This window comes from Pelodiscus sinensis, unplaced genomic scaffold, assembly GCF_049634645.1.
Source record: "Pelodiscus sinensis isolate JC-2024 unplaced genomic scaffold, ASM4963464v1 ctg42, whole genome shotgun sequence".
NCBI lineage: Eukaryota > Metazoa > Chordata > Testudines > Trionychidae > Pelodiscus > Pelodiscus sinensis.
In genome coordinates this window covers 309,919-322,688 of record NW_027466041.1, presented here as the reverse complement: position 1 = coordinate 322,688, position 12,770 = coordinate 309,919, and the positions used below count along the sequence as shown (strand labels likewise).

The window sequence follows — 12,770 nt, the reverse complement described above, 5'->3', positions numbered from 1 at the left end:
TGCCACACACCCTTTAACAGCCAGATGCAAGCACCTTTCCCTAACATCTCTTTATTCCACTTAGGGTTGCCCCATCCCTCTCAGGCAAACTCCTTTTCTATACAGCTAAAATCCATGTCAATCGTGACTGGCTTCATGCTGCTGTATTTGAACCAATAGCACAATCCTGCCGACTACGCCAATTCTGTCAGCCGACGGTCAGGGCAGTGTGTGTGTGTATGCTTCCGAGAAAAGGTTTAACGTCCGTGTCTTTACTGCTAGGACCGGGGTCCCGTCGCAGAGGGTGGCCAGCAGGCCAACAGACGCTCCGTTATATAGAAAGAGCTTATTACACCTTAGATTTTAACTGCTAGAACACAGGGGTTCCTTCGCAGCGGGCAGCCTGGGAAAGGCTGGAAAGGTGCCCCAATGGATCTTGTCACCTGGGAGTGACACAGATCCAAACGCCCAAGCTCTCCCTATGTCTGTCCCTTTATGACCGGCTGAAGTTCTTTTAAATTGTGCTTGGTTCTGTTACAGCAACTGAAGGAGTCAGGTTAAAGCTTAAACAGTTACAGGTTTATTAAAAGACTTATAAAAGCATATGGTTACAATGGCTATTGCTCTATTTCTTAAATGCTAACAAATACAGATTTTAAAAATGGTTACAAAGAAAATAAAGATAGAAAATAGAAATAATGGTACCAAGTGACAGCTTAATCTTTAAAGAGCTCTAAGTCTATGTATATATATACTTAAACAAAGGACCACATCCAAGTACAATTTTTACCCCTTTCTGTGCCTCTCGACTCCAGCGTGTCAGGCCAGGGCCGGTCTCTCAATTCCTAGGAAAGACGAATACGAGGTGGGCGTCCCCTTGGAACCTCGGGAGATCAAACACCTAACCCGACCAGCAGATAGATGGTAGATTGACACTCAGAGAGAATGCGCTGCTGGACCTATCTTTATACCCCTGGGGGCCCGTATTCTCTTTCTTATCTAAGATGCCGAATTCTACTGGTCCGTTTTGTGGCGCCAGTTCTTACAAGCAAGTTTCAAGTTAATTTACACTTGCAAGAGAGCTAACTAAATTGTGAGCACTAGACATTTTTTTTTACTGGGCGAGAGATTCCTCCCCCCGCGGATGGATGTGTGTTCGTATCAATATGGGTTAAGTAAAGGGCACTCCTTAGCAGCCTCTTAGTCAGCAATTAGCATATCTCTGTTTATAGCCATTCACGGTCACACAGCCTGGGCCTTCTGCTCTGTGTGCCCTGTATGCTCCAGGCAAGCAAAAATGGATGTTACAAAAGAGGGTTCCTGTCTGGCTACAACTCCTCATCCGGGTGGAAGCTCTCCTGCAGGGCCTCCTGGCTGGCAGCCGTGCGGGGCTGCGCATAGAGGCCAGCCAAGTGGTCCACCTCTGCCATCCAGGCTGGCAGGAAAGCCTCCCCCTTCCTTTCGCACAAATTATGCAGCACACAACACGCTGCCACCACGTGCGGAATATTCCGCTCGGAGAGGTCCAGGCGGGTGAGGGGGCATCTAAAATGGGCCTTCAACCGGCCGAACGCCCCCTCTATCACAATGCGGGCCCTGCTGAGCTTGGTATTAAAGGCCTGTTGGGAGGGGTTGAGGTGTCCCGTGTAGGGCTTCATGAGCCAAGGTTGTAGTGGGTAGGCCGCATCCCCTACCAGGCACACAGGCACGTCCACGTCCCCGACCCTGATGTGGCGGTCGGGGAAGAAAGTCCCGGCGTGCAGCCTCTGGCACATGGAGGAATTGCGGTACACCCACGCATCATGTGCTTTTCCTGACCAGCCCACGTTGATGTCCACGAACTGGGCCCTGTGGTCAGACACAGCCTGCAGAATGACAGAGAAGTATCCCTTCTGGTTGATGTAGAGGGAGTCCTGGTGATCCGGGGCACAGATGGGGATGTGCGTCCCGTCGATTGCCCCCCCGTAGTTGGGGAAGCCCAGGACGCCAAACCCCTCGATCACTTCATCCAAATCGGTGAGGCGGATGACTCTGCGGAGCAGCACTCTATTGATGGCCTTAACCGCCTGCAGAGGGACACACAAAACTACCGAGAGGCACTGGGGTGCCAGAGTGGCTGAGAGTGCTCCTTCCCCACCACTGCCCCACGCCCCCACTCCCAGAAGCAACCCCCCCTGCAATCCTGGCCACCGCGGGCAGTCCGTAGTGCGGCTGGGACAGACCAAACCCTCCCAGGGAGGGGACTTTCACCACCTCCCCCCCTTTTCCCTAGGGCAGCCCATCCCCTCCTCGCATGGCCCCCTTCCTGGCACAGTGGCCGGAGATGGCCATACCTGCATGAGCACTGCTCCGACGGTGGATATCCCCAAGCCGAACTGGTTCACCATGGATCGGTAGCTATCCGGTGTGGAGAGCTTCCAGAGGGTGATGGCCACGGCCACGTGCTTCTGGAGGGGAATGGCAGGCCTCATGTGCATGTCCTGTCACCGCAGAGCTGGGGCGAGCCACTCACAGAGCATCCTGAAGTTCTGGTTCCATTGTTGGTCTCCAGGACGATGTGGTCCCACTATTCGCTGCTGATGTCCAGATGCCAGATGTGGTGGGGCACACTGGCATCCAGGCACTGCTGCAGCTCCTCCCCGTCCCACAGGGGGATTGGGAAGAGGGCCTGGGGGTTGGGCTGCAGCAGATGCTGCCAGGCAGTCTCCAGAAATTGGAGCCAGGCTTGCAGCAACACGTCCAAAATGGGCACCAGAGTGCCCAGGGGCGACTCCAGCTCCATGGTGCCGAGTGCTGTGGTGTCCCTCAGCGAGGTAGGCAAGCTAGCAGGGAAAGCTGAGAACCGGCTGTCCGGGGGGGTCCCTTTAAGCACAAGCCTCAGATAGCCTCAGACAGCAGCCACACAAAGCAACTACTGACCCGATGCCCTGCTGGAACCGGTTTCAGCTGCCCTTAAATGTGATTCAGCATCCAATCAGTGTGGACACTCTATTTCGAAATAGCAAAATGCTATTTCGAAATGCATTTTGTATGTAGACGTGTTATTTCGAAATATCTTATTTTGAAATAGTTAATTTGAAATACGTTATTTCAAAATAATATTGTAGTGTAGACATACCTTCAGAGAGGCTTTCACGGATGCCAAGTGGTTGTCTGTGAACGGGACCGGCTTGATGCTGGAGGAGTGGGCTCATGCTAGATGGAAGCAAGAGAGAGAAATGTGGTCCAACTGGGAGTGGCTCGACAGATCGTCTCCCACCCGCACGTAGGTGAAGGTGGTGCTGTCGTCCAAGTGGTGGTCTCGCCAGACGTCCACCAGGGAGTGATGGTCCACGATCTCCCTGAGGACGCCTGCTGTGGCCTGGCAGTTCTCGAATCCTACACGGTCCCGGTCCGCAAGGGTGGTGTTGAAGTCCCCACCCAGGATGAGGCATTCGCGAGGATCCAGGGTGCTGAGGAAGGTGGCCACCTGCTGAAAAAAGGTGACCCGTTCGGGGCATAGACGTTGACCAAGTTCAAAGTCAGCCCCTCCACGCAGGCCTGAACATGCAGCAGGCGGCCCGGGACAACCTCGGCAACCCCCATGACCTCGGGCCGCACGGGCGCTGAGGTGGCTAAAATGCACCCCGTCCCCCCCTCTAACCTCCAGCCAGCCTTGACGGCTGGAGTCGTGTGAGTCTCCTTCAGGAAAACCACCGAGTACCCTCCCTCCCGAAGGAAAGCGAGCACCCGGCTCCTGCGGAGACCTGCCCTACAGCCCTGGGCGTTTAAGGCTGCGATGATGGTATACTCCATTGTGAGGGCTGGGGTGGATCCTCACAGGCAGGGTAATCGTCAGCCCCGCGTAGGCCTCGCAACAGGCCGCTCCCTGACCCGAAGGTCAGGAGAGTGTCACAGAATTTGCGGGTCCGCCAGTAGGCCGGGATGTCCTGCCTCTTGGTCCCTCTCCCCTCCTGCAAGAGGGCTCTTGTGGCCTGGAGGATGGAGTGAAAATCCCTCCAGTGCTGAAGGGCCAGCTCCACCTTTCCCTTAGCCCCGCGGGTGTCCATGACGAACTGGCAGAGCTTGGCCCCCAGCGCTGAGGGGGCACCAGGCTTTTCCTCCATCTGGGCTGCTGGATGGACCTCACGGGCCATTGAGATGGGCAAACAGGGGTCCGATCCCCAGTGTGGTGCCAAGAGCGACAGTGCCGTGCTGCCCATCCCCAACCCCAGCAAGGGAGGGGGTGGCAGAGGGAACAAGGCAGCCCCTAAGGCAGTGGTCTCCAACCTTTTTATACCCAAGATCACTTTTTAAATGACAGACCAAGCCAAGATCTACCGCCCCGCCCCTTCCTTGAAGCCCCGCCCTCTCTGTTCACCTCCTCTCCGTCACTTGCTATCCCCAACCCTTACACTGCTGCTTCCCCCCCCCCCCAATTCTTCTGTAGGAAGAGGTTTTTCCAACATTTGCCGTGTCTAGACTGGACCAAATGTCAGCAAACCCCCTTCTTTTGGAAGCCCCCTTATTCCTCGTGGAAAGAGGAATATAGGGGTGACAGAAAGATCATGTTTGTTCTTCTGCTTCTTTTAGTGGAAGAGCAAACGCATCTCTGGATGCAGAAGAGTTTTTCTGGGGTATCTCCGGAATCCTGAAAAACTCCTGCAGTCTAGCCGGACCCTCGCTGGGTTGAGGCAGGATGCGTGGGAATGGGTGGGAATGAGGGATTTGGGTGTGGGAAGGGGTGAGAGGTGCAAGCGCTGGGAGGAAATCTGGATGCAGGAGGAGGTGGAGAAGGGGACACTGGCTCGGGGAGGGGGCTCCAGGCCGGGCAGTGTTGGGGTCAGATGGAGGGTTGGGGTGCTGAGCAAGCCACAGGCTTGTGGCTGTGAGGGTGCAGGAATTCGGGTTGGGGTATGTGAGGGGCTCAGGGCAGGGGGTTCTAGTGTATGGGAGGCTCAGATGTAGGGTCTGGGGGAAAGGGGAGTGCAGGAGTGTCATGATGCTGTGGCCAGATGGGGGCTTGGCCCCAAGTGGGGGTTTGTTGTCCAGGCTTCATGTTTAAATAAAATACTATGTCAAACACAAAAAGTTTCTGCGTTGTCTTTATGAGAATGGCAGAGAACCTTTTTGAGTCAGGGGTCACTGACCCACAGAAAAGTCAGTTGGGGCCACATAAGTGAGATGCAAAAAAACCGTCCTCCAACCACCCCCCCCCCCAAGCTTCACTAATGTGGCCCCAACTGTGTTGGTGGGAGCAGGGGACATAGTACTGGGGAAGGGAGCTAGTGGGTGCTTCAGCAGGGGACAGGGTGCCAGTGGGGACAGAATTCTGCGGATGGGGGCAGGGGAGTGGGGAGAGAGAACAGGGTGCTGGGAGGGCAGAGGACAGGGGTCTGCAGCTGGGGACAGGGTGCCAGTGGGGACAGAGTTCTGTGGCTGGGGAGTGGGAACAGGGGCCAGGGAACAGGGGGCGCAGGGAAGACAGGGGGCAGGGAGGGTGGGGGGCGGGGTGCCAGTGGGGGCAGGGAGTCTCCTACACGCACCTCCTCCCAAGATTCCCCCCCAGAGGGAAGCCAGAGCGCCCCTGCCCCGGGGCCGACACCCCCTCCCGCGGCACGGGGAAACCCCCGCACGTGCCTGCCCCAGGGCCGACTCTCCCCTCCGTGCTCCTCCTCTGGAGCAGATGCCCCCTCCCGCAGTGCGCCCGGCACGCCACAGACCTGTGGGAGGGGAGCAGCCAGTGCACTGCTGGAACCCCCGGAAGTGCCGCAAAGCTGCAGGACTTCCGTCCACCCCAGGGGAAGCCGGCACTACCTCCATTGTCGCTGGAGGTAGGTAGTGGGGTTTCTCGGGGGTGGGAAGCTGAACGCCTCGCAATCGACTGGTCGATCGCGATCAACCGGTTGGTGACTGTGACGGGGTGCGGTCACAGACGACCCCTTGGGGGTGCCTCCCAGGGTGCTGCCACGGCCACTGCTGCTCGCCTTCCGCTCTCTGGGGCTCCTCACCGCCCGGTCCTGCTGGGCCAGCTCCCTGGTCTCCCCCAGCCAAGGCCCCGAGCTGAGGTCCCTGCCTCCACCGAGAAGCAGCACAGACACTGAATCTCCTCAGGTCCAAGGAGAGTGCAGTTTAGGGCCCAGCCCCCTGAGAGAGCACTCCTCAGATGGGATCAAACCCCAAAGAATTAGGTAAGCCCCCTTTAGCAAGGAAAGGGGGAATGTGTGCACTGGTTGCCCCCCCAGGTAACAATCACTTAAACTGGGTTTGATAGAAATAAAAATGGTTTTATTAAGTTGAAGCAGCAGGATTTAAGTGATAATAAGAGAGACCAGGCAGAGCACAGTAGGGGTGTGTCTAGACTGCAGGATTCTTTCGAAAGAGCCTCTTTCGAAAGCATCTTTCGAAAGAGGCTCTTTCGAAAGAGCGCGTCTAGACTACAATGCGCGGATCGAAAGATCGATCCGCTATTTCGAAAAAGAGCGTCCAGACTGCCGGACGCTCTTTCGAAATTGAAAGCCACCCGGAACTGCTTCTGCCAGGGCATGGGGGCAGCATTTCCTTCCGGGTGCTGCCTGCCTGCCCTTTGCAGAGACGCGTGGTGAGAGGGACACTCCTGAACACCCATTGCTCTGCTCCTGCAGCTGCCTTTGCTGTCCCTTGAGGAATTTTGCAAGGCATCGCAGTGCTGCTTTGGAGTGCTCAGCTTCCTGGGACACCCCAGCAGCTTTTTTCTTTTGAGGTTTTTCTGCTTGCAGACCCTTATTTGTGGCATGGAGCCAGAGCTGCCCCTGGGCAGGCGATGGCCCCACACCACCATACTGCAGCTGTTGCTGCATCTTCATGACACTGTCATGAGGCTCCTTCCCGAGCTGGACCCAGACCAGAGGGACGAGGGGTTCCCCCGTCCGGCAGCCGCACTGCCCTTGCCTCCGAACTTTTTCGTTGACAGGCGTGTTTGGAGGTTTGACACCAGCTCTGAATGGTGGGACCGGCTCGTGATGGAGATCTGGGATGACCAAGACTGGCTACGGAACTTCCGCATGAGAAAGACCACTTTCCAGGAGCTGTGTACCTGGCTCGCCCCTGCTCTGCAACGGCAAGACACCCACCTGCGGCCCGCCATCCCCCTGGAAAAGAGGGTCGCCATTGCCCTCTGGAAGCTGGCAACCCCCGACAGCTACCGCTCCGTGGGACACCAATTTGGAGTGGGGAGATCTACTGTCGGGGCCGTCTTGATGGAGGTAAGTCATTGTCTGGGGACAGTCACAGTTTGGGGTGGGGGGAAGGGAGACTGTCAGGAAGGGCCAAGTGGAGTGGGAGTGGGAGTGGGAGGGAGCTCCTCCACTCACCCTGAATTGGGGGGGGGGGGAGTTCTGAGGAGGGGATTCCCGGGCTGTTGGTTTGAGAGGGAAGGTGGGTGGTGGGTTCTCCTCCTAAGAGATAAGGCACCCCTTCTAACACTTTGTTGTCTGTCTCGTTCTGCAGGTGGTGAGGGCCATCAATTCGGAGCTGCTCAACAGGCTCATCTGTCTACCGGATCTGGACAGCGTCATGGCCGGATTTGCTGCCCTCGGCTTCCCGAATTGCGGAGGAGCGCTCGATAGGACACACATTGCCATCCGTGCACCGCCCCATCGAGCAGCCCAATTCATAAACAGAAAGGGCTACTTTTCTATGGTCCTCCAGGCCCTGGTCGACCATCGTGGACAGTTTTCGGACATTTGTGTTGGGTGGTCAGGGCGGGCACATGATGCCCGCATCTTCAGGAACTCGTACCTGTACCGGAGGCTTCAGGCAGGAACTTTTTTCCCCCATCGCCAGTTTGCGGTTGGGGATGTGCACATGCCGGTGTGCATAGTGGCTGATGCCGCCTATCCCCTGATGCCGTGGCTGATGAAGCCCTACACCGGCCAGCTGGATGCGAGCAAGGAGCAGTTTAATGCTCGCCTTAACCGGGCTCGCAACCAGGTGGAATGTGCGTTTGGCCGTTTAAAGGGCAGATTCCGGTGCTTGCTCACACGCCTCGACATGGGGGAGACCAACATCCCCGAGGTGGTGGCCGCGTGTTGCGTCCTCCATAACCTCGTGGAGAGGAAAGGGGATGCCTTCCTACCAGGGTGGGGGAGAGCTGCTGATGTCCAGGAGAGGCTCTTTGCCCAGCCCCGGACAGCTGCCATCCGCCAGGCTCACCGGTCTGCAGTTGGCATCCGGGAGGCCCTCCGGGACCAATTCTCCAGTGGAGGCCACTGAGACTGAGTGCACTGAGGGGCTTCTGCCTGGGGACTGGGCCCTGGCCCAATAGAAGCTTCCCTCCACAACCCATCTCCTGACCCAGTTTGGACACATCACTTACACCAGGGTGTGTTTCAAAATAAAATGTTCTCTTTACTTATTTATAATTTTGTACATATAATCAAACAATGTGGCAAAATAACAAAAATTTTCTTCATTTTTGTTGTTGCCAAACTATATACAATAAACAAACAGTTCCTTTAACCCTTTGTTTGTGCTTTAACTGGGGTGATGGGGGTGATTGAAACCTGGAGGGGGGAAGGGGCCTGGAAACCTGGAGGGGGGAAGGGGATCAGGTTGAACGGGGCTTGGCAGATTTCCCTTTCCTGGCTGGGCCTCGTGTTTGGGGTGCTCCCCGGCTACGGGATCGGGTGGTGCACCTGTCGGTTGGCTGGCTGCTGGGGGGCTCTTGGGACGTGGAAGCCTGGGGGAGAGGAGGGCCAGGGGGAGAGAGGGCTGGGGAGCTGGGGGGGCTGGGGGACAGGGAGGTCCAAGGGGGGAAAGGGATGCTGTTGTGGAAGGGGGGTTTGGTGGGGTGGGGTCATGGGGTGCTGGAGGAGCAGGACCAGGCACAGCAGCAGGCAAGCCGCTGACCTCCCTCAGGGTGGCGTACAGCACCGTGCGCTGCAGGACCAGCTCGTCCATGAGCCGATCACGCCACCGCTCCTCTGCCTCCGCCCTCTGTAGCAGGATGGCGTTCTGCTCCTGCACAGCCTCGACGTGCTGCCGGAGGATGTCGGCGTAGACACGCCTGTGTCTGCAGCTCCCATGTCTCCGAGGTGGAGATGGAGATGGAGGTGGGGCTGGGGTGCTGCGGCCCTCTTCCACGGCTGGTCCGGCTGTGGAGGAAAAGAAGAAGACACAATCAGTCCTATAAACTGGACTCTGTAGCACTTACAATACTAACAGGATGGTTTATTAGGGGATGAGCTTTCCAGGGCCAGACCCACTTCCTCAGATCAGAGTAACACGGCTACATTTCTATCACAATCAGTCATGTGTGCAACAGCTGTCCAAAAGGGCATGCCCTCTCCCTTGAGACAGGGGAAGCAGACATTCTGAAGGTCACACTGTGTGTGTGTGACCTGGGCATCAGCCTGAGCATGACAGGTTTCCCTTGTGCATCACCCACTGTGCACCCACCCACCTACCTCCCCCCCCCCCCGGGTGTGACACAAACTCACTGTACTCACCTGCTGCTTCCTCTCCCGTGCCAGATGACGCCTGGGAGGCCTCAGAGGTCTGGGTGACTGGCTCCAGGGTGAGGGTCGCCGTCTCCTCGGTGTCCTCCTCCTCTGGGCCCATGTCCCCGTCTCCAGACTGCTGTAGCTCCTGCTCTGGAGCGTCCACCACGGGGTCTGCCAATCCAGACTGGACGAACCGCCGTGGTGTGCGTGCTTCTGCACTGCCACCCAGGATCTGGTCCAGCTCTGAGTAGTAGGGGCAGTAGTGGGGGGGCTGCCCCAGACCGGGAGCTCTCCTCCCTGGCTTTGGCGTAGCCCTGCCGCAGCTCCTTCACTTTGGAGCGCACCTGGTCCTGGGTGCGGGGGGTAGTGGCCCTTCTGGGCCAGGGCTTCAGCCATGCGGCCATAAATTTCGGCATTTCGCCGCCGGCTTTTGAGGGCCTGTAAGGCCTCCTCCTCTCCCCACAGCTCCAGCAGGCTCTTTATCTCTGCGCCGGACCAGGATGGTGCCCGGCGCTTGGAGCCCTTGGCTGGGTCCCCAGAAGGCTCGGAGGAAGGGCCAGGACGCTCTTGGGGCTGTGACATGCTGCAGCAAGGTCGCCGTGTGCTCTGGCTCCTTGTCTGCAACAAGTGGCTGTGAGGGTGCCTGTCCCTTTAAGGAATGGCTGCAGACAGGAACCACAGACGTGCAACCCATGGCCCAGATTGTCCACCAGGGCTTGTTCCTGGAGGCCAATAATTTCGAAAGAAAGGGCTCCCCCCGTCCACACTCACCTTCTTTCGACGGATCTCCCTCGAAAAAGGCGTTCTTCCTCGTGAAACGAGGTTTACCGCCGTCGAAAGAAAAGCCGCGTTCTTTCGATTTAATTTCGAAAGAACGCGGCTTGAGTCTGGACGCAGGGGAAGTTCTTTCGAAAAAAGGCTACTTTTTTCGAAAGAACCCCTGAGTGTGGACACAGCCTAGGTTACAAATCAAAAGAAACAAAAACACTTGGCTAATTCTGCACTGAAACCTCAGCACAAACTCACCCTAAAACCTCTTTTCCAGCTGCCCCTCCAAACCAGGGCTGTCTCCCCACCCTGGGGCCTCAGGCTCCTTCCTTCAGGTGCAGCCCAGCCAAAAGACCCAGACCTCTCCTTTCCTATTGTTTTTGTTAAAGAATTGAGGCCCCTCCCTACCAACCACTGCTCAAGCTGAAGGACAAAAGAGATAATTTAACCGTTGTGGGTAACACCCTCCATGTCTCTCATTCATACATTTGAAACTCACAAATTATTCCCCACTCCCTGTGTCTAATTGTACACACACAAATGATACATACAACAGAGTAAGATAAAGAGAACCAGTGGATCGTGACATGAAGATTGTTGGGTTACACAAAATGATTCGCTCAAAACACTTTTGAGATATGTATATTCATATCCATGAGTTCAGTTCATAAAGCATGGGGCGGGGGGGGGGGGGGGGGGCATCACAGTGACCACAGACCTAGAGAATCTCTGTCAATAGACTCTCCTCTAAGAGACGTCTGTCTGATCCACGTGTGCCTCAGCCCCAATCGGCTTTTCCTCATCTCTTAGTTTAAAAACTGCTCTGCGACCTTTTTAATGTTAAGTGCCAGCAGTCTGGATCCACTTTGGTTTAGGTGGAGCCCATCCTTCCTGTATAGGGTCCCCCTCTCCCAAAAGTTTCCCCAGTTCCTAATAAATCTAAACCCCTCCTCCCTATACCATCGTCTCATCCACGCGTTGAGACTCTGAAGCTCTGCCTGCCTACCTGGCCCTGCGCGTGGAACTGGAAGCATGTCTGAGAACGCCACCATAGAGGTCCTGGATTTCAGTCTCTCTCCTAGCAGCCTGAATTTGGTCTCCAGGACACAAATCTTTGTAACTAAACATGTATAGCTGGTTCAATGAAAATAACTTATGGGCATTTTTGAGAATATACTTATTTCAGTTTCAAAAAACTACCCTTTCTGGAATATTTATCAATGTTCTTACCATGCAAAGATAGAACTATTCTCTTCGGGTATCTCTACACTACAAAGTTAATTCAAAATGACAGCCGTTATTTCGAATTAACTTTTATAGCGTCTACACATGCAAACCGCTATTTTGAAATAAATTCGAAATAGTGGAGCCCTTATTTCGAATTTGGTAAACCTCATTCCACGAGGAGTAACGCCAAATTCAAAATAGCTATTTCGAATGAAGTGCTGTGTAGACACTTAATTCGAAATAGGGGGCCTCCAGCCCTTCCCAGGGAGCCCTGGTGGCCACTCTGGGCACAACCAGGAAAACTCCTCTCCTCTCCCCCAGCCCCGGAGCCATTAAAGGGGTAGCCCCTGGCCACAGTGCCTGTGCCAGCTCCAAGCCTGCCAGCCCAGAGCCAGCAGTGGCCACTGGGGCCCCTGACCCAGTGGCCCCAAAACATGAGCCAGCAAGCCACTGGCAGCCAGCCCTCCACCGCTCCCCAGGAGCAGTCTGCCAGCTCCCAGGAGCCTGCCAGGGGCTAAAGAAGGCGGGCGCCTTCCTGGTCCAGGGTGGAGATCATGGACCTTATTCAGGTTTGGGGGGGATGCCCCCAACGTCCATGATCTCCACACTAGACAGAGGAACGCGGCCGTCTATGGCAGAATAGCTGCCAGCCTGGCCACCAAAGGCCACATGCGAACCCAGGAGCAGGTTAGCATGAAAGTCAGGTTGGTCCGGCGAGACCCACCCAACCCTGAGCTTCCCCTCCCCCTTCTTCCCCTTGCTTCCCCCTTCCAGCTCCCTCCTCCCAGGTTTCCCCCTCCCCTCTTCCACCCTCTCTTCTCCCCTCTCCCACCTCCTTTTCCCAGTCTCCCCAGAGGTTCATCCCCCCCCCCCCAGTTTTGTTCAATAAACCCAGTTTCTATTTTTGAACATACGTGTCTTTTGTTTGACATCAGGAAGGGGGGCTAGGGAAGGGTAAGTGGAAGGATGTGAGGGAGGAATGGGGCACGAGCCCTCAGTGGGGAGGACCGGGGTGGCTCTGAGGGCTTCTCGGGGTGGACGCTCTCCCGCAGGGCCTCCTGGATCCTGAAAGCCCCTCAATGGACCCCCCAGCAAGTGCAGCCAGGCTGATGGCAACGACCCCACGAGATGCACCGGTGTGCCCAGGGGCAGCTCTGGCTCCATGTGGCCGAGTGCTGTGGTGTCCCGAGTGTGGGCACTCAGGGCACTCCAAGACAGGACTGCTTTGCTGTCCCTCATCGAGGTAGACAAGCAAGCGGTGAACCCTGAGAACTGTCTGTCTGGGGTGGGGGTAGGGTCCCTTTAAGCATGGAGCTCAGTTAGCCTCAGGCAGCA

The 12,770-nt window shown here is 56.3% G+C and overlaps 1 protein-coding gene across 1 annotated transcript; it reads left to right on the top strand.

The window, feature by feature from the left end:
- The first annotated feature begins 6,891 nt into the window (after positions 1-6,891).
- Positions 6,892-12,504, top strand: LOC142826316 (uncharacterized). The gene is made up of 3 exons (XM_075918565.1): positions 6,892-7,202; positions 7,447-7,582; positions 12,488-12,504. The coding sequence occupies exons 1-3, from the start codon at positions 6,960-6,962 to the stop codon at positions 12,502-12,504; spliced, it is 396 nt and encodes a 131-aa protein (XP_075774680.1). The 5' UTR covers positions 6,892-6,959.
- The last annotated feature ends 266 nt before the right edge of the window (positions 12,505-12,770 follow it).